Source organism: Semicossyphus pulcher, unplaced genomic scaffold (assembly GCF_022749685.1).
Source record: "Semicossyphus pulcher isolate SPU_LCO1_2020_fin unplaced genomic scaffold, fSemPul1.0.p SCAF_12, whole genome shotgun sequence".
NCBI classification, from domain to species: Eukaryota; Metazoa; Chordata; class Actinopteri; order Labriformes; family Labridae; genus Semicossyphus; species Semicossyphus pulcher.
In genome coordinates, this window is record NW_027211626.1 from 25830817 (window position 1) to 25850417 (window position 19601).

The 19601-nt window shown below is 42.6% G+C and overlaps 1 protein-coding gene across 2 annotated transcripts in view; it reads left to right on the forward strand.

Annotated features, from left to right (window-relative positions):
- LOC138589011 (inositol polyphosphate-5-phosphatase A) overlaps nt 1-19601 on the forward strand; it is a 177762-nt gene that overhangs the window by 52546 nt on the left and 105615 nt on the right. For both annotated transcript variants that reach the window (XM_069659282.1, XM_069659281.1), the window contains exons 3-4: nt 6775-6875; nt 8950-9037. In XM_069659282.1, coding sequence (XP_069515383.1) covers nt 6775-6875; nt 8950-9037 — 189 coding nt within the window. The remainder of the gene's footprint in view (nt 1-6774; nt 6876-8949; nt 9038-19601) is intronic.

Here is a 19601-nt window from a genome sequence, read left to right on the forward strand (position 1 = left end):
ATGACTGAGTGCATATTAATAACCTTCTAAACTTTAACGTCAGTATCAGGATACTGTTCTGGCTCGCAGAAATGATCAGATATTAAACCATGAATATCACTATATAGAAGAAACTATTGTGCTCATATCTTCAGTCAAAGAGACTCTTGTTCATGCCTCCTTCTGCCTAAAAACATCGAAGATTTTGGGATCACAAGATCTGGATCTGACCACACAAGCTGTGGGTGATTTCTTAGGATTTGGTTTTGGTCTTTTTTGGATGTTCTGAAACTACACTGAAAACGCAAAAGGCCTTTTAAAGTCTTTGCTTCTAATTTTCATACCCACCAAATCAAATCCAGCGTCAGGGCTCTCAGCTTGTGTGAGGATACCCCCGACATTTACATGTAACCAAATGGTCTCATTTTCCTGCAGCACGTGGTCATCAGACTGTGCTAAAGGGAATCCGGCCGTGCTGCTGCAGGACAATAAACAGCACTTTGCATCGCACCGCACTGAAGTGAAAAATCCCTCAGGAGATTTGCATTGGAAACTTCTCGGTCCGTCACGGGCCACTGTTAATGTCAGGACCTCACACAGGTCTTATAATCTGTGATCTGCAGAGACGAGACACGTTAAAGGTCATCAGAGAGGTCATGGATTTGATGTTTAAAAATCTGTCATTAGATTAAACTCCTGGACGTCTGTTGACCGCCTGCTTCCTAACAGAGAGAGGTTTTAATTTGATGTCAAATCTCTGAATAAAAACCCCAGACTGTTTCCCAAAGCGTCATATTTCCCACATTATTCACAGAGTTATTTGAGGTATTGAATGCACCACAGCCGTGCAGTCAAACTAAGGAGTCCTTGTAGTTCATCAGTTCTGCACAGATGATTTTCCACCTCTGAATAGAGAGCGTGAAATGAGACTCAGGCTCTGCTGGTTAGCCTCCATGAAGCCGCTCTCTGTCTCACTCATCTGAGTTCAGCTCTGACGTACTTCATGGAGATGAAACAAACAGTTAAAATTGTTTTCTTTACATAAATATGTTCGTATTTATAAAGATGACGTCTCAGTTGTTGCTCTAAGTGAAGCATAATTTCCATCACTTTTACTTGAACATGAACTGACACGTAAGCTGCTGTCTTACAGACACTTTAGTGTTAGTCTTCTCTCAGTGCTGACCCTGCCACACACTCGCTCTCCTTATCTCCCTCAGTGTCCCAGAGGCTTTGACATTCCTTTTGCAAAGAAAAAAACAACATTGAATCACCACTAATATGCCAGAAAAAATATGCTGCTATACAGCTACAGTTGTGCTAACGGTGGTTATGCTAGCTAACGTGGTTCATGTAGGGATGGGCATTTCCAGCACAAATTCAATTCTATATTCACTGGAAACTATCGACGCCTGGGCGTGCCCAAACACACAGAGACACGGAGAAAAAACACTCACTTCCTTTTTCACAACTCTGCTGGTTTTATTTCGCTCTCTAATGAGCGTGCAGTTGTAGATTTACACGTTTGCACTTGAACTGACAATCAGTTTCATTCTCTTGGGCACCACCTAATGGCGATAATCGGAAACTCAAGAGCACTCTTCCCAATTTAACCAGACGTCCACAGTAGGGACGGGGATGAGTAATCGAGTACCTTTTTATTCTCATTATTCGAGTAACGTTACACTACCCGCTCACCTGCGCATGCGTTGTTTTCAGCTAAAGTACTTTAACTCAGTTACATGCACCATGTCAGCTGTGAGCAGGAAAGTGATGTCTGAAAGTACTTTGACAAAAGAAGTTGATAACGTGCTGTGCTGATATGTGGTGTTAAACTTGTAGATCAAAGAAATACTAGTTCGATGTTTCACCACGCGCGCTTAAAGCACAAGGAGAAGCCAGCGGAGACAGACAACAGGCAATCTCGCATCATATCATTTGCTAGCACTCTTAGCACATGCCGTTGTGGTGATACAAGAGCGGAGAAGATTAGCCCGCTGATAACGGACATGGTGACTGGAGATATGCTCCCGTTAAGTGTTGTGGAAGGAGAAGGCTTCCGTGAGCTGATGGCGTTTGTTGAGCCGGAGTACGAGCCTCCGTCACGCCGGACAGCGGCTACGAGAGTTACACAACACAGATCAGAAGTCCGTACAGTCCTCTTCCGCTGTGACGTTTGACAACGAAATGTTTCAACAACGTTATTTGAAGGCATGTTTATGTTGTTCATGGTATTTGAAATTACACCTGCTTTCTATTGTTGGCAATTTATTTACATTAATGTTAAAGTGTTAATGTTAATGTTCTCTTACAGGCATATAGCCAACTATTTCCGGGCCGAGAGGTCCGTGTCCGCCGTGTGTTTTTTATAGAAATACTACTCGATTACTAGGTAATAAGATTACTCGAATATTAAGATTACTGCAAATGCCTATCCCTAGTCCACGGTTGGCTCCGGTTGTAACTCTTGATTTTCCTGGCTGACGTTTTTTTTCTTTTTCAGACTGTTTGCTTCATCTGAGCATCGAGTTTGTTTCTCTTTCTTTGGATTTTCACTTCTTGTTGAAGTTGTATCTGTAGTCATCCATCCTTCTTTGTTTGTTCAGCCATAGTAGATTACTGTTTACTCGCAACACTTGCAGAGAGCGGAAAAGCAGCCGCTTAGCTCAGCCTACCCTCTCTGGCAGACCAACCACTGCTGGCTGATGGAAAACGCGTCTATGACTGGGCGCCGCTTGGGATTCTTTTTGCGAAAGCCGCCACAGACACCCAGCCCATAACAATACTATATACTGCAAATGCAAAGGCTTTCATCAGCGGGCCATAGGCTCAGTCACCTTTGTGTTACCTCATTCAGAGATAGAATCAGGACGATCCCACCAGGTCCACAGCTCTTTCTCTCTGGAAACACGACGAGCCCGAAGTCTAATAAAAGTTCTAGAAAAGTTCACTGACATAGCTCTTACTGTTTCTCTATATCAGAGACGTCTAAATGTGAGTCTTTAGAGGAAACCAGCTTTGTATTAAACACATGGAAACATCACCAGAAGCACCAGCAGACTGGCTGTAACCTTTGAACTGTCTCCACTGCAGGCTGACGTTGATGAATGTAGTTTTTGGGAGGAATAAGTTGTGTTGTTTCTGCATCATGTTCAGATGGAGAGTTAGAGGAGCAAAGAGGATGTGAGGACAACCCTCCACATCAGACTGACCTCGTCAAGTGCAGAGACATCCGGCAGCCTGAGCTCCGTGGCTCTATGACTCTGAGCAGCTGTCATAAAGTCAGCTTTTATTCATACAATATTTATCCTGTCAATACTTGTGCTGAGTGTACACAGACTGTCTTGTTAACAGCGGTGGATGTAATTGGATGTTGGTCACAGAGTAAAGTCAGCTCTCTGCGTGGAGCTGCTCGGTGTGTGTGCTGATGAAGCCAGCTCCTGGAAACTGTGTGTTTGCAGACGCAGAGCTGAAGTTACAGCCTGGAAAGACAAACACAGACGGTGAACACCAGCACGTGCATGTTGCTGTGTACACACACACACACACACGCACGCACACACACACACGTCAGACTGGAGGCTGACATTAGCTGTTAGCTCCTGAGTGTGTGACCTTTTCCATCACGAGCTGAGAGCTGCACGAATCTTTGTAACTTTGAGCGTCTCCGCGGGGTCGTCGGGCTAAGTGACGAGCCAGAGGTCGATGGGAAATCCATACCTTTATTGCCATACGTTACTTTTATTTGATTGCAGCGAGCAGAATGCAGCACTGAGGTGGAGTCGGGTGGAGTAGTAGAACTGTTTCCCGCTCCTCCTCCAACCCCCCCACTCAGAGTGACAGTGATGTACGTCTGCCTCCTGCCGTCCACAGCCGACCCTGTGAGTGCTGTGAGGACTCTAAATCACTGTGTGGTATCGATTCTCCATTAGAGGTCGGCCGCTCTGAACACCTCTGACAGGCTGCTCACAAACACCTCGCTGTGTGTAGGGGGGGTGTTAGAGCAACATGAGGTCATGTGACTCTGGAGGGGAGCGCTTACAGGAAGTCTTACACTGCAGACAAGAGAAAGAAGGTGAAAAAATGTAACTTAAAATGATCTGAGAAAATATTTAAGAATGATTTCCTCTGCATGGAGGAAGATGAGCTCACATTCAGCAGCTGCTTGTACCATTTTCTTAAAACAAAACTTATGTTCAGGAAATATGTCTTTAAAACAGTGCAGCTAAGCTTAAAACAAATATACTTGTCTTAAGATATTATAATACAGTATTTAACAATGATTTTGTTATATTTAGTGTGCTGAAAATTGACATCTAATTCTTTACATCTTTAAAAGGACGATACAACTTGGAAACTCGCAGAGAAAAATTAAATGTAAATTAAATGTACTTGTTTGAAAAATAAGACGGGCTATCTTAAAGGGGTGATACCTGTGGAGTAGCTCAGCATAATTAACAGTTAAAAAAACTCCTCATGTTTCTCACTCTGGTGCTCTGTGCAGGCCCTCATACAGCCTGAAACCACTCAGTCGGCTCTGTCCCTTTAAGAAACCCCGCCCCTAAAAGCCCACTTTCATCTGATTGGCCAGCTCTCCTATGCCTGCTGAGGCTGTCACAACCTGGAGATTTAGAGAATAGTTTTCCAGTCATGTTAACATCTGGAAACTGATTAAAATGTAAATTATTTATGTTGTCCTGGAAAATGTTAATAGTATTTTAGCCCCTCGCTCAGACGTGAACCTAGGGGTGTATTTCTGTTTGAAACTTGACTGTGCGGTGAGACAGGTACGCCCTCTCCTGCCACGCAGTTTCTCCTCCCAGTGGTGGTTGTGTTTTTACACCCATTGCGTTTCTGAGTTTGAGTTTTGACCCTTTGAGGCTGCTGTAGCTGGTCAGTGTGCAGTATTGAAGCAGCAGATTGTTACGTGAAGTCAGCAGCTAATAGTTCACTGACAGAACTATATTCCTCTAAGAGCACACGTCATTTTATGTTGAGCCTGTGAAGTAAAATGGATTGTTGGATTGTTATCGTGATCGCGATGCTAATTTAAAACCAGATCTTTTGACTTAAAATGACTCCATGACATATTCTAATGGTAGCTAGCCGGTGTTATCACCCCTCTGGTTGCTACCCTAACTGATTTCTGTAAGCCAGCTGTTTCTGTTTTCTTACCAGCAGCAGGTGTTTTCTGCCTCGGTCACCAGATTCACCACACATCCACAATCGCATCACTGACGATTTTCAGCTCATCTCATATAAACTGCGGAAAAAATGGTTGTATATGTGAGCAGTTCATCACAGCCACTAAAGAGAATAAATAAAGAAAATATGTATTTGCAAGCACGCGTCAACCTGGTTTATCTCACCTGAGCAGTAATATGTGTCAGTATTCGGCCTACCAGTAAATTATGACTGTTTGCAGGTGCTGTCCTGTGTTAAGAAAAACTGGAAAGTGATTTCTTAAAAAGAGTGGAGCCCTGCACAAAGTGCAGCGTGTAGAGACAACAGTGTGAAAGCTGGCGCTCACAGCAGCCTGCAGACGGAGCTGAGCAGTCTGGGGATTACTCCAACATACTGTCACCTACAGAAACTTCACCCAGGTTTAGTCTGGACATCAAACACTGTAACATTATATCTGTGTCTGAACATGTGAAGCAGCATTACACCCCTCTTTATAGAAAGAAACCAATCTGACGTACATTCATGTCTTTACCAAACTTCTCTTCAAGTCCGTCTCTGGGATGTCACAGTGGTTGAAATGACTCGCAGTGTTTCACCTGACAGAGAGGTGTTCTGTGTTTGTTCTGCACATTTATAGGAATGTTTGTTTGTAATCTGTTTACAGAATGGTTGTTAATGTTGGTAGTTGTTATTTTTGTAGCTGTAGTGAGGTGACTTTTAAATGTCTTTAAAGTTAGTTGCTGAGTGCTGCTTGCCCTAATATACATGTGGCTTTATTTCAAGACAAAAGTGCAAACAGGCACTAATCTTCAATTTCTCCATATTGAGAGAAACTAAATGTTCTAAATACATCTGGAGACTAATTTGTTTAAGAGATATTTCCTGCAGTTTTAACTTCATATCAAGACAATGGTTCTTACTGTTGCTAAATCTAAGCACACCTTTCTGCACATTTAATGTGAGTTCATTGAGTAGATCTTGAGTTTTTGATGGATTTTTTTGAAGTCAGGCTGCACTAGTTTTAGGACATCTTTGAGATATTTGTATTTGTTTTTAAAAAATCTTTGCAGGTGACATTTTCTTCTTCTGTCAGCAGAAAATCTTCAGCAACGTTTTCCTCAGTTTATCGCTTTTTTTTCATGTTTTGGGAGCTGTTATAACCTTAACTTTACACACAGTAATATGTGAGTACTAAGTGTCTTAAATAGAACATGCAGGTAGTTTATATTAATTTAACCACCTTGTCTCTGTACAACAGCCTCGAGTGTTTCTAACCGTCTGAACATCATTCCTGACATTTTCCTGCACAGTGTGCAAAGTGGGCGATGTGTCAGCACTTGTGTTGACTGTGAACATCTGTCACACCCTGCTGACACACACACACACACACACACACACACTGGTCTGCAGACAGATCCCTGCTGAGCGACGTGTGTCTCAGAGTCTCTGCCTCCATCAGAGCTGCTCAGACGTCATTATCACACGTTTTGTGCCCGACTGTATCATGTAGTTACGGTTTGATTATAACGAGCTCATGAATGTGCTGAGGTGTTGTTACGGACGCTCTGAAGCGCAGACAAACTGACCTGTGTGTGTTTCCTCTCCTCACAGACGGTGCAGACTCACAGGCCTCAATTCCTGGCCGTTCACTGTCAGGAGGTCGGAGGGAAGAACTACGAGGAGTCCATGTCACACGTGGACAGTTTTGTCAAGTGAGTAAAGAGCTCATGAAATATTCAAGTAAATGTCAAGTAAGGTGCAAGAAGTGTGTCTCAAAATGCTGAACAAGTCTTACCCAGTTAAAGGTGCGCTGTGTAACTTTTCTTCGTTGTTGTGACACCGTTGGCCATTGACTGAACTGCAGTCAACTTTGTTGCACGCGCTGATGTTATCCACTCAACAGTATTTTGCTACGTTGGCTTACTGGCTAACTGTTATCATCTGCAATAGCAAACAAGCTAACGTTTGCTTGCTTGCTAACGGTTGATAATGCAGCGATATTGGCTAATTGAAAACAATCAGTAGTTATGCACATTTGCTTTGTTCAGCTACATAATTTACTGTTGGCCAAAATCAACACCGTTTGTCATGTTAGCTGGCGAAGTTATTTGTCAAGCTAGATAACTGACATACACACTCGGATAGTATTTTGGTAGTCATAACGTTAGCGAGCATGCTAAGGAGCATGCTTTAACATAAATACTCTGCATGACTCCAGAATTGTGCTTCGTAACCAAACGGCAAATTACGCCAGTGAACCACCAAATCATCACAAGCATTAGTGAACATTAGCTAGCTTAAACAACAATATCACAATGATATGTAGTACTGTGCAAACGTTTTAGGCAGGTGTGAAAAAATGCTGTAAACTAAGAATGCTTTCAAAAATATAAATATGAATTGTTTATTTTTTATCAATTAACAAACTGATAAGTGAGTGAACAAAAGAAAAATCTAATTCATATCAATATTTGGTGTTACTGCCCTTTGCTTTCAAACCAGCATCAATTCTTATAAGTACACTGACACAAAGTCCGGGATCTGAGGAAGCCTACATCCACAGAAGGTCTGTGGTTAGTTCTCCAAGATGTTTGGAACAACTCTACAAGCCGAGTCCCTTCAAAAACTGTGTGCAGGTGTACTGAGAAGAATTGATGCTGTTTTGAAGGCAAAGGGTGGTCACACCAAATATTGATTTGAATTAGATTTTTCTTCTGTTCATTCACTGCATTTTGATCATTAATGAACATAAACTATTAAAACTTCAATTTTTGAAAGCATTCTTAGTTTACAGCATTTTTTCACACCTGCCTAACACTTGTATATTTCACATACTTTGTGGCGATGTCAGCTTACCTGTCCAATAGTAAGAAAACCAGCTGTAGGTCTGTTTTGATCCCCAAAAGCAATCGCAGGTCTCCATGATTCGCATGCCCTGCCGATGTTGACTCTAGTTTCCCCCCTGACGTCGATCACTGTTTGGTCAGACGGGCTTCACTAGATAAAACTTCTTTTTGTTTTTATTCTTGTGTGTAGTTTGTCTTGGTGTTGTTGTGGGTGCCGGTTGTTTGTTGGCATTATCCGTCTCCATTTCACAGCTTGCGTTGTCTCGTGTTGCACACTGTTGACTTTAGTGGTGTAGAATGAGCTCTTGGCAGCGAGGCGAGGAGAGCGCACAGAGACATCGCATCCTCTTCTTTTCGCGGGTAAACCGTTGCGAGTGTTTTACATTGGAATCAGCCCACAGGCTGTTAGAGGCAGTGGAGGAAGTTGGGAAAGGTCTCAATTTTTCGGTTCCTCTACTATCCCTTCACACATTGGCAATAAAAAATGATTAATACATTTAAAATCTTACACATGGCCTCTTTAAAATCTTTATGTCGACCCGTTTCAACACAGATGTAACTCACCTTGTTGGGACTGTACGTTTAGTGAGACCTTCTGTAATTGCTGATGTTGAAACCTGTAAGTGTCACGGTATTAATAAAGTTTAAAATGAATAAAGTGCTCAAGATGTAACCTAAACGTTATATCAGTAATAATAATGAGGAAACACCTCACACCAATCGCCTGTAGCTCGTCTGAGGTGACTTCTCCCCTCGCTAATCGCATCACAGCTGCTCGTTAGCACTAAACATATGTGGTTTCTATTAAAGAATGGGGCCTACAGTGTAAACATTTACTAGATTTAATAAAGTTATTTTTAATCAGCCTTAAATGAAGAGAGCCTGCATGCTTTGTATTTGATTGACACGCCTGATTATTATGTGTGTGTGTGTCCATCAGAGAGCTGTTGTCCAGTGATGCCATGAAGGAGTACAGCAGAGCCCGCGTCTACCTCGATGAGAACTACAAGTCCCAGGAGCATTTCACAGTAAGTGCTGCATTCATGTGGTGTTGGAATAATCCAAAAAATGAGTTCCCATCCTGGAAAATTCAGGCCAGCCTATCCCAGCTGTCACTGGGTGAGAGGCGGCTGGACAGGTCACCTGTCAATCACAGGGCTGACACATAAAGACAGACAACCTTTCACGCTCACACTCACACTTACGGGCAGTTTAGAGTCACCAGTGAACCTAACGAGCATGCCTTTGGACTGAGGGAGGAAGCCGGAGTACGTCCCACTACATCTGCACGGGGATTCAAACCAGGAACCTTGTGGCTGTGAGGCAACAGCACTAATCACTGCACCACTGTGCAGCCCGGTGCATTCATGGTCGGTGAAAATAACCTTCCAAGTCCAGTTATTTAAAGGTGGTTTCTTTTAGCTAACGTGGTTTGAATTCAGGATGAACCACAGTCTCAACAGTGACTCGACGGATTTTGAGTAGGGATGCACAATATTGGATTTTTTTGCCGATATTTTCCAACACTTTTTGCTGATTGCTGATTTTGATACCGATATATTAGACACGTTTTTTTCCATCTAATTGCAGAGAACATCAAGTCTCCCCTGTAGTGAAATTGATATCATGCCTACTCTTATTGTAGAGGCCATCATACCGCAGACATTGTGCACCCTTCTTCACGTTTGACGGAAGAGGCATGGTGCTCCGTGATTCAGTTTAAGAATTTAGCCTGAAGTGATCCATCCTTATTGACTTAACTGCAACCTTAACGTGCCAGACACACTTTACTAGTTCTCTCTTAAGGTGTGAAACAGGAAGCACCATTATGTACACATGGACTTAAAACAAGACTTAAAACACACGTCTCTGTTCTCACCTCAGACTTCATAAAACCACTGATGCCAGCCTAGAAGTCTGCTTTGAAACAGATTCAAAGCCTGAACATCTTTGTGAAGAAGGCTGAAACCTGCTTCACTGTGTTTCCTGAACTGTTTGACACATTTACGTCAAGACAGAAGTCAAAGTTCTGCGGTAGTTGTCATCAGCAGTAGTAGCTGTAGTTTAAACCCTAGTTGCGGCAGCACCAGAAGGGTTACAAGCATGAGTTGTATCAGCAGCGTTTTTATGAATCAATTTTACGGTAAAGAGAAGTTCTCAAAACACAAACTTCTCTGAAGCCAGACGTCGCTAACGGGGAACCTCAAACAGACGTCATCACACGTCATTTCTCATCACAGCTCTTAAATCAGCTCTCTGCTGTGGCATTTTAGCGTTTCTTTGAAATTGTAACGTCCGTTTACTGCAGATAGGAGATAAACTGTCACCCACTGTGTGCATGTGTGAATGACAGGTGTCAAAAGCTGTGTGTTTAAATAAGCTGCAGCCGAAGTGTGCAGAAAACGTGGGCTGTGGTGTTGAGTTTAAATTTAAGCACGCTTCATTGAGAGGGTGTTTGGCTTATTAAGATCTGAATGCAGCAGAAACTGAGACTCACAGATAGACTACAAACATGACTTTTATAAGTGAGCTGCACACACACACACACACACACACACACACACACACACACACACACACTTCAGAAGCTCCTGCACCTTTTCCCTCAGCGTGTAGTTCAGCTGATGGCCACCAGATGGCAGCAGAGAATAGGGAATCATCATGTTATCAGCGCTCGGGTTAAAAACTGGTCAATGTTTTGCTTCTTATCTTATTATCTGGATTTATTAGCCTATCGGGGATTCTTAAGCATTAGTGTCTAATTAATTTTAGTTAAAAAAAACATAGTACAGTTAATTAAAACACACACCTGTTTTAAAAAACGTCTTGGCCAAAATGTTTTTATTGATTTATTTATGAATTTAATAGTGTGATTTTGTTAAACATGTTAAAGGGCAGTTCCTGTATTTTAAACCAGGGACCTATTTTATTTATTTTAGGATCTGAATGATAAAGAGGTAAGAAACAGTTTGGGAATTGCTCCAAAAGATTGCTTACTATGGCAGCCATGAAAGGTCGTCCACTAAAAGTTCTTGTTGTTTCCACTGACAGGCTCAGATTGTTATTCTAAGTGTGTGACAACATTACAGAAAGGATCCCTACAGAGATAGACCTGTTTGTTACAGAGGAAGATGATTGTTTTAACCACAAACAGACGTTACATCGCTCTCTGCAAACACACCAGACTCCATTCATAAAAACAGTAATTTTACCTCACAGTACAGAGGAGTTAAAGGTCTACTGCTGCCTTAACATCAATTAGTTTGTTAGTGTTATTGCATGTTACACATATACTGTGTTGAATCCAAATTGACCATTAAAACACAATAACACAAAAACAAACTAACAAATGAAGGAAATAGAAGACAAGTAACTCTTGTGTCCTGTGAGGTAAAATTACTGTTTTTATGAATGGAGTCTGGTGTGTTTGCTGAGAGCGATGTAACGTCTGTTTGGGGTTAAAAAAATCATCTTCCTCTCTAACATAAAGGTCTATCTCTGTAGGGATCCTTTCTGTAATGTTGTCACACACGAATCCCCACATCTTTGATTCATTAGGACCCAAAATTATGTAAAAAAAAATAGGACCCAGATTTATGAAGGGACAGGAATTCCCCTTTCACACACTATTGTCTTCACATACATGTTTTCATTGTAGCTGAATATACAGATACATAAACCCAGCATCTTTCATTTTAATTTGTCAGTGCATGGAGCTGTAGTTACTGTTAGTGAATTAGCCTTTTCATTCACTCGTGTGAACAGATGTTTTGTGTTTGTCCTCTTGGTGGAGCCAAACACTCAGCAGAGGAGCTGAAACCATCCTGAGGTTTATGAGGCAGCGATTCTTTAAGTGCAGTTTTATTCCTCAGACTTCATTTAGAGAGTGCAGGTATGTCAGGTGATCCTCTCAGGAGATTATGTAGATTAAAACACTATAGAGTAACATATTTAGATCATTGTAAATGTGGACTTTGGTCCCAGTTTGTCTCTGATCACTGAGTTTTGTGTGTGTGCGTGTGTGTGTTATCTCCACGCTACGCTGCCCCTCCACAAACGCTCATAAATCACAGCTCCCACTGAGTCACTTTTGCTCTTTTCAAAAAAATATTACAAACATTGGCCTTTAGGAAATATAATTATGTGCCGTCTGCTGTAATGTGCCGGCATTATGAGCTGTTTATTTAATGGTGTTTGTCTATAGATTAACCTTTGTGTTGTGTTTGCAGGCAGTTTGTGCGTCTGTGTGTGAGTCAGCGGGAGGAGAGGGAACGTCTGATGTGCTTTCTATGATGTTGGTATTATAATGGAGGAAACAGTAAATATGAAGAGACTGTGCAGTGTGTCTCACACAGGGCTTAACATTTAGCTCTGATGACATCACTCCTGTTTGTTTTCTCTGTGTTCGATTTTCTCCCCCCTCCCCCTCCTGCTCCGGGGTAATTGTTTGTTGTCTGCCCCCCGCCTGTCAATTTCCACATCATGTAAGAGGGGACACTTTTCTGGGTGCAGAGCTGTGTGTGTGTGTGTGTGTGTGTGTGTGTGTGTGTGTGTGTGTTTTGGATGAGTGTGAGTGCAGTAATGTGGCGAGTGTGTGGTGAAGATTGTTGACATGCCCTCCCGCTGTGAGAGCGTGTTTGAACTGCATTTCTCAGATGATGAATGAACGTGTGAAGTTCTGTAACGAGCGAGACTTTTTTATTTTTTCATAACTGTAGTTTGAGCTGAAAAAGGAAGTCGATCAATCAATCAGGTGATCGACACAAACTAAATCAGCAACTAAATGTTTCTGCAAAAATACACAGGGTCACATTTTTTTCTTCGTTTCTGACAGTTTATTAAAGTCATTTTTATATTTAACCTCACTAAAATAATAAAACAAAGTAAAACAAACCAACTGGCGGGGTTGGGAAAATATCAGGAGGTGCAGGCGGTCAGGTACCAGCCGCACCATCCTGATACAGGGTGAATCCAGCTACAGCAGCTGGTTTAACTTAAACAACTGCCACAGTTTTTTCCAAAGCAGCCTGCGTGTTAGAAAAATACAAATGTAAATAAACAAAAATAAGAGATTGAATTATTGTTCGCTGCTTTTACAACAAATTTAAGGCTCAAAAATCCAGCAGGCCTCCTGAACGTGAATGAGATGTGGTGCGTTCAAGAACAACCTCAATAAAGTCAAGGCACCTTCAAGTCAGCCGTCCAGGTTTTTCCACAGAGACCAAGTTAGAATTAGTTTATATAACTGTAAATTAAATCAGGTTGTTATTGATCGAAACGAGCAGCTGCTTTTAAGGCTAAATGATGAAACAGTCATATTTTAGACATTTTAATGAACAAAACAAATTCAAATCTTGGTCATATAATTAAAAAACCCTGATAAATTCAGGGCTGAAATCTGACAAGTGAAAATAAATATCTTTAACAGCCATACTTTGGCATCTTTGAGTCTCATTATTATTTTAAATCCTGCAGACTTGTCAATTAATCAATCAATTATTTATATAGCGCCAAATCATAACCAAAGTTATCTCAGGAATTTAAAAGAGCAGGTCAACAGAAACCTTTTTTATATGTATGAACCAAATTCCCTTCAAAATTCTGAGATTTTCAGATTAAAAGTTATCAAGTCAAACAAAATGAGCTGTTTTATTATTGAGCAAAAACTGTTAATTTTTTAGTAAAATGAAACAGAATTTCCCCAAAATGCAACCTGCTGATTTAACGTGTGGGGAAGATGCTGGAGGACGCTGCAGCCTCGTCTGTTTTATAAAGTATTGTTGTTCAGATTCTGAGTTAAATAAAAGGTCAACAATTAATTTACACTTTTATACAAACAAAACAAGAAGAAAGAAACAGACAGGGAGGAAAACATCACCGAGAGAGACATTAAATACATTTTAAACATCAACACTTCTTTTTCCTTCATGATGTCTTTAAATATTTTAGTAAACTAATAAATAATATTCTGTCTGTATTAAAAAAAATCATTGAATTCAGTTATTTAATAAAGGCAGGATATGATGCAACAAGTCTCTCAGACTCTGGTCCCTCTGGAGCCTCGTCTGTTTATGCATCTTAATTTCTCTAAATGAAACAATAATAACATCCTGATGTTAAAATGCTACATGTCACACCTCAGTGCTGAATCTGAACGATGAGGAGCTCCTCCTCCTCCTCCTCCTCCTCCTCCCCGAGGAATGTAGCAGTGACGGGGACGATCTTGACTGACACGTCCCCCCTCAGCTGAGCCCGTCCTGCTGTTTTACCGCCCGTTAAGGTATACAGCAGGTAAAATGTCAATTAGGAAGGCCCGCCCTGATAACTCAACTCCCAATCCTCTCGCTCCTGCACATTAATATTTATCCTGACGCCGCTGCAGCCTGCATGGACGTGCTGCAGAGTCACAGAGACGCACAAACACACACCTGCCACTGTCTAATCAAGCTGTTCACACACACACACACAGTGACACACAGCAGCCCTCACTTGTTCCGGGGCATTTTAATGGGAGATTAAAGGCATCGCTCATGTCTGTGGTCTGCAGGACGAGAGCAGAGACGGAGGATAAATCAGGCTCAGAGGTCTGACAGGACACCGCTGTCTCTTTTTACCCTGTGTGTGTGTGTGTGTGTGTGCGTGTGTGTATGCATGCATGCAGTGTTACAGTGTGTTAGCACTCTGTCCTGACCACTGTGAACCAACTTATAATAAAAAGGGAGCAACAGTCTTGAACAACAGAATCTCAGCTCAGAGGAGGTTTTTACGTTTCAGGGAGATTATTTAACAATATCATATTTTGGAGTCAGGAAGGTGTAACTGGCTGCTTTTTAATCGTGTATTTCTAAAAATTTAATTTAAAATAATTTGCCTTTCACATCATTAAACCACCCAGGCCTCGTCCTCTCTGAAGTATTTGTTACAGGCGTATTAAATAAAGACGCTCCTCCAAAACAGGCAGATAATAGAGGAAGGTCAGAAAGACAAACAGGGAAAAAATGTCAAATTTGTGTGAAATAATTTAAAATTTAATTTTAAGTGTTAAACAGAGAGAAAGACGCACAGGAACAAGAGACAAACTAAACATCAGAAACATGCAGAAATCCACAACATTTATTTTGAACAGCATTCAGTTACCTTTTGTGTGCTATATTTAGGTTTCACATGTTTGTTATTTCAAGGTCTAAAGAAGCAAATGTCGGAACTGATGTCACCAGCAGTGGATTGTCATTACATTTGTGTAACTTTTAACATAGAAACAATAATGACAAAGATATATATATATATATGTATATATATTTAGATTTACATCACATGGTGATGGGATACCAAAAAAATGCAGGAAGTTCATCTTAACAATGCAAATATAAGGTTTTAAAAACATTCAAATATTTAAACCTGGCTCTGCAATGCCACCAGACTCCATTGACAAAAACAGTAATTTTACCTCGCAGAACAGAGTTGCTTGTCTACCGGTCAGTTACCTGGTCAGTTAGTTGTTTATGTCAATGTTGTTGTTTTCAATTATACGTTCACAAAATACCACAAACAAACGTAACCATCAAGGCAGCAATAGACCAGGAACTGCCATCTTCAGCAAACTAAAATCAGTGTTTTTATGAATGGAGTCTGGTGTGTTTGCAGAGAGCGATGTAACGTCTGTTTGTGGTTAAAAAAATCATCTTCCTCTGTAACAAAAAGGTCTATCTCTGTAGGGATCCTTTCTGTGATGTTGTCATACACTAAGAATAACAATCTGAGCCTGTCAGTGGAAACAACAACTTTAGGACCCATGTTTAAAAAATACAGTTTAACAGTACAGTAAAATATGTCGTTTCTGCTGTCTGCTGTGTGGTCAGCAGGGCGGTCCTGTCTGTAGCCGCTCGGCCTCTCTCTCCTCCAGAGGTGAGTCCTTAATCCTCCTGCAGGCAGCGAGCTGTAATGCAATCATCAGTGCTGCTCTGCTCGGCCAGGAATTTATGAACACTTAGTGTCCCTCTGTGCTGACAGCGCCTCAGCCCCACTGTGTTTACGGTATTACCCAGAAATGCGTGTCACTCGCGTTTATCGCCCCCTTTTTTTACTGCGTCTTATATGACCCCCCCGTTCCACCTTTTTACGAGGAAACAAAAGCAGGTTGCATATAGAGATTATATACTTTGCAGGGAGAGTGGGGTCATAGAGGAGGGGTCTCTGTGTACAGTCTGTTGGTTTTACACACACAGGTTAACTAGCAGGAGCAGCCCCCCTCCTCCACCTCTCAGCTGTGTTTAAAAAGGCCGCAGCAGGCGAATAAGCAGGTTAAAATATTGCTAACTAAATCTAAGAGCGCTCTTATTTCAATATGGTGAGAAGTACGGCTCCCGCTGAGGCCACTTGAATGGAGTAGATGTCAGCTCGGTAATATCGCCGGGCCATAACTCTCCACGGCCATCACTCATACTCTCAGGGCAAACATAAGTGCACACACACACACACACACACACACATATAGTGACAAAGCTGCATAAACACTGACACAAGCACACACACAGTCAGGACAAGGGTTGAGCGACAATCAATGAATCTGCCATCAGACGTGAGTGATGGTGCAGGGAGAGTGGGCATTCCCTGTGTGAGAATATTTGGACTGAAAATGTAGATATAATTAATAGATTGTGTAAAGAGGTGGAGGAGTTGATGCATTTATTACACCGAGTCAGACGTGGGGGAGCTGAGCCTTTTACCCTCCTGGATCCTCGCTGCAGAGACGAAGGCTGCTCACACACACACACACACACACACACACACACACACACACACACACACACACACACACACACACACACACACACACACACACACACACACACACACACACACACACACACACTCAAACACACACACAAACCAGGAGTCTCCTCATAAACAGCTCTCTGATAAAGTGTTAAATAATTTTAAAACATTAAATGTATTTTGAGGTTTTAGTGACAAATGGGTACAAAAGTTTTGGAACTGCTCCCGTAGACCGCTTCAGCCAGCAGCAAGGACACCGACTCATATGGCTGCAACTAAGATACGCAAGATATGTCCACTAAAAGTTCTTGTTGTTTCCACTGACAGGCTCAGATTGTTATTCTAAGTGTGTGACAACATTACAGAAAGGATCCCTACAGAGATAGACCTTTTTGTTACAGAGGAAGATGATATTTTTTATCGCTCTCTGCAAACACACCAGACTCCATTGAGAAAAACAGTCATTTTTCTGTGCAGAACACGGGAGTTGTTGGTCTACTGCTGCCTTGATCGCTTAGTTTGTTTTTGTAATTGTGTGACTTTAGTGTTTAAATGGTCAGTTTGGACCCAGCACAATATTTATATAACCCAAGGAGACCAATTGAGGCAGCAGTAGAGCAGCAGCTAATGTGTTCTGTGAGGTAAAATTACCGTTTTTGTGAATGGAGTCTGGTGTGTTTGCAGAGAGCGATGTAACGTCTGTTTGTGATTAAAAAAAATCATCTTCCTCTGTAACAACATTACAGAAAGGATCCTTACAGAGATTAGAATAACATTCTGAGCCTGTCAGTGGAAAAAATAACTTTTAGTTGACACAGTTTGATCGCATGAAAAGAAAACGCTGCAGCCCTTACAGCGTGTATCGAGGCTACTGGCTGCATATCCAACATTTTTTGCATGTATCAGTAATTTAGACCCCAAATATGAGGGGAAAAATGGGACCCAGGTTTAAAAAATACTAGAATCACCCTTTAACTGGTGTGTGTGTGTGTGTGTTTGTGTGTGTGTGTGTGTGTGTGATCTAGCTGAGGGAGTAAATCAGTGGAGGTGGAGGTGTTGTTGTCCTGCTGTGGAGGGTGGGGTGTGGCGGTGGTGTTGTGGGGGGTCTCCAGCCACAGATAATGATGTGATTCCAGCATGAGGCGGGCCGGGTGTACCTCGCCACCGTCCATTATGATGTGCGGCCCCCCGCCACCGAGGGGGCAGAGTGAAGGTGAGCCTGTCATATCGATCTTTTTAGTGCTAAAATATGAGCCACTTTACTCTGCTCCCCGGCGCAGTGATGTGAAAAATAATAACTCGGACCCAAATTAAAAATATTGATCGCTTAGGAGGTGTTGAGAGCAAATAAACACCCTCTGAAGGATTTTTATCCCCCCTCTTTCACCCTCCTCCATCTTGCCCCCCTCCCACCCGGTGAAGGGGCCGGGTCAGGGATGGTGGCTGGCTGAACTGTAAACATATCACACCATCTTGCTGCTCACTAGCTTAATAACAAGCAGGCTCTTTATTGACACAAATAAAGAAGCGGCCATGTTTCAGCTGTTCTCTAACACTGATTGATCGGGTTTTGACTCCATAATCTGGCATTAGCTCGGCTGCATTCAGGTACCCCCCACCACCCCACCCCCCCCACCCTGAGTCATAATTTTTTGCACATCCGAGCCTGACTTTTTTATTCCTCCCCGCCGTAACAGATGAGCTGACACGGGGCCATCAAACGGGTGGGAAAACAATTGCCACAAGGTTAATTTTATTGCCTGCTCCATGCATTTGTGAGCAGGCGGGAGGTGTCCTCTGCCCGGGTCCTGATGAATGGCTTCTCCGAGCGGAGCGGGAATGAAAATGAGAGGGGAGAGGCCAGAGCGGGGAGCCGGAGTCCCACCTGAAATTGAAATTTTTCTGACACGCTCAAAATTGGTATTCTGATATATAAGAGAGGCGATGTTCCATTTAGTTTGATGATGAAAGCCGCCGTGTGTCCCACTCAATTGCATTTTACGACACCCACTTTACCTCATACATCCCAAGAAGGTTAATATCCACACATCCTAAATGGCGGATGTCAGATGGACCGGAGTGTGTAGGAAAATAAACTCCTCGGTGTATCTAAACGCTGTCGTAATACTTGGCCGTCCTGGCAGCAGCACTTATTGATTGTCTACAAGGACGTTTGTTCTGTTTTGGGGCCGAGGCGGGATGAATAGAGATTTGATGGAGCGTGGAGAGCCGGTCCCGACCAGCATCTGCATCCCGGTGCTGCTGTGTCAGTGTGGATCAGAGCCAGGCGTCGGGCACAATCACATGCTGCCTGCTGACATCAGTGAGAGCGAGCGGGGCCGGAGCTGGCGATATCTCCGGACCCCCACTCGAGCGGGTCCTGCTGCTGAAAGCTCACTCCTGTCTGCTGGCTGCAGGCCCTCACTCTGCGTGTGTGTGTGTGTGTGTGTGTGTGTGTGTGCACATACATGTAGTCTGATACGGGGCCATCTCCAGGCAGCACTCTGTCCTTAGATATCGATTCTTCCTCCACCGCCGGCTATCGCTGCCTCATTTGCATGGCCCAGCTGACCCGGGCAGTCGGGGGCCATTATAGTCCCATTAGCTAATCTCTCCGCTTTGATTTCCATAATCCTCTGTCTATTGAGAGCCCTCACAGCTCTCACAGCCCCGCTCTCCAAGGAGAAAAAAAGACCCCCAACCCCCCCACTCCAGTCACTTTACTCCCCAGCAACATGCATCGTGCACACACGCACATGCATATGTCTACTTAAACACTACAACAAGGCTCTTTTGATGCCTTATGATTGTGGTGTA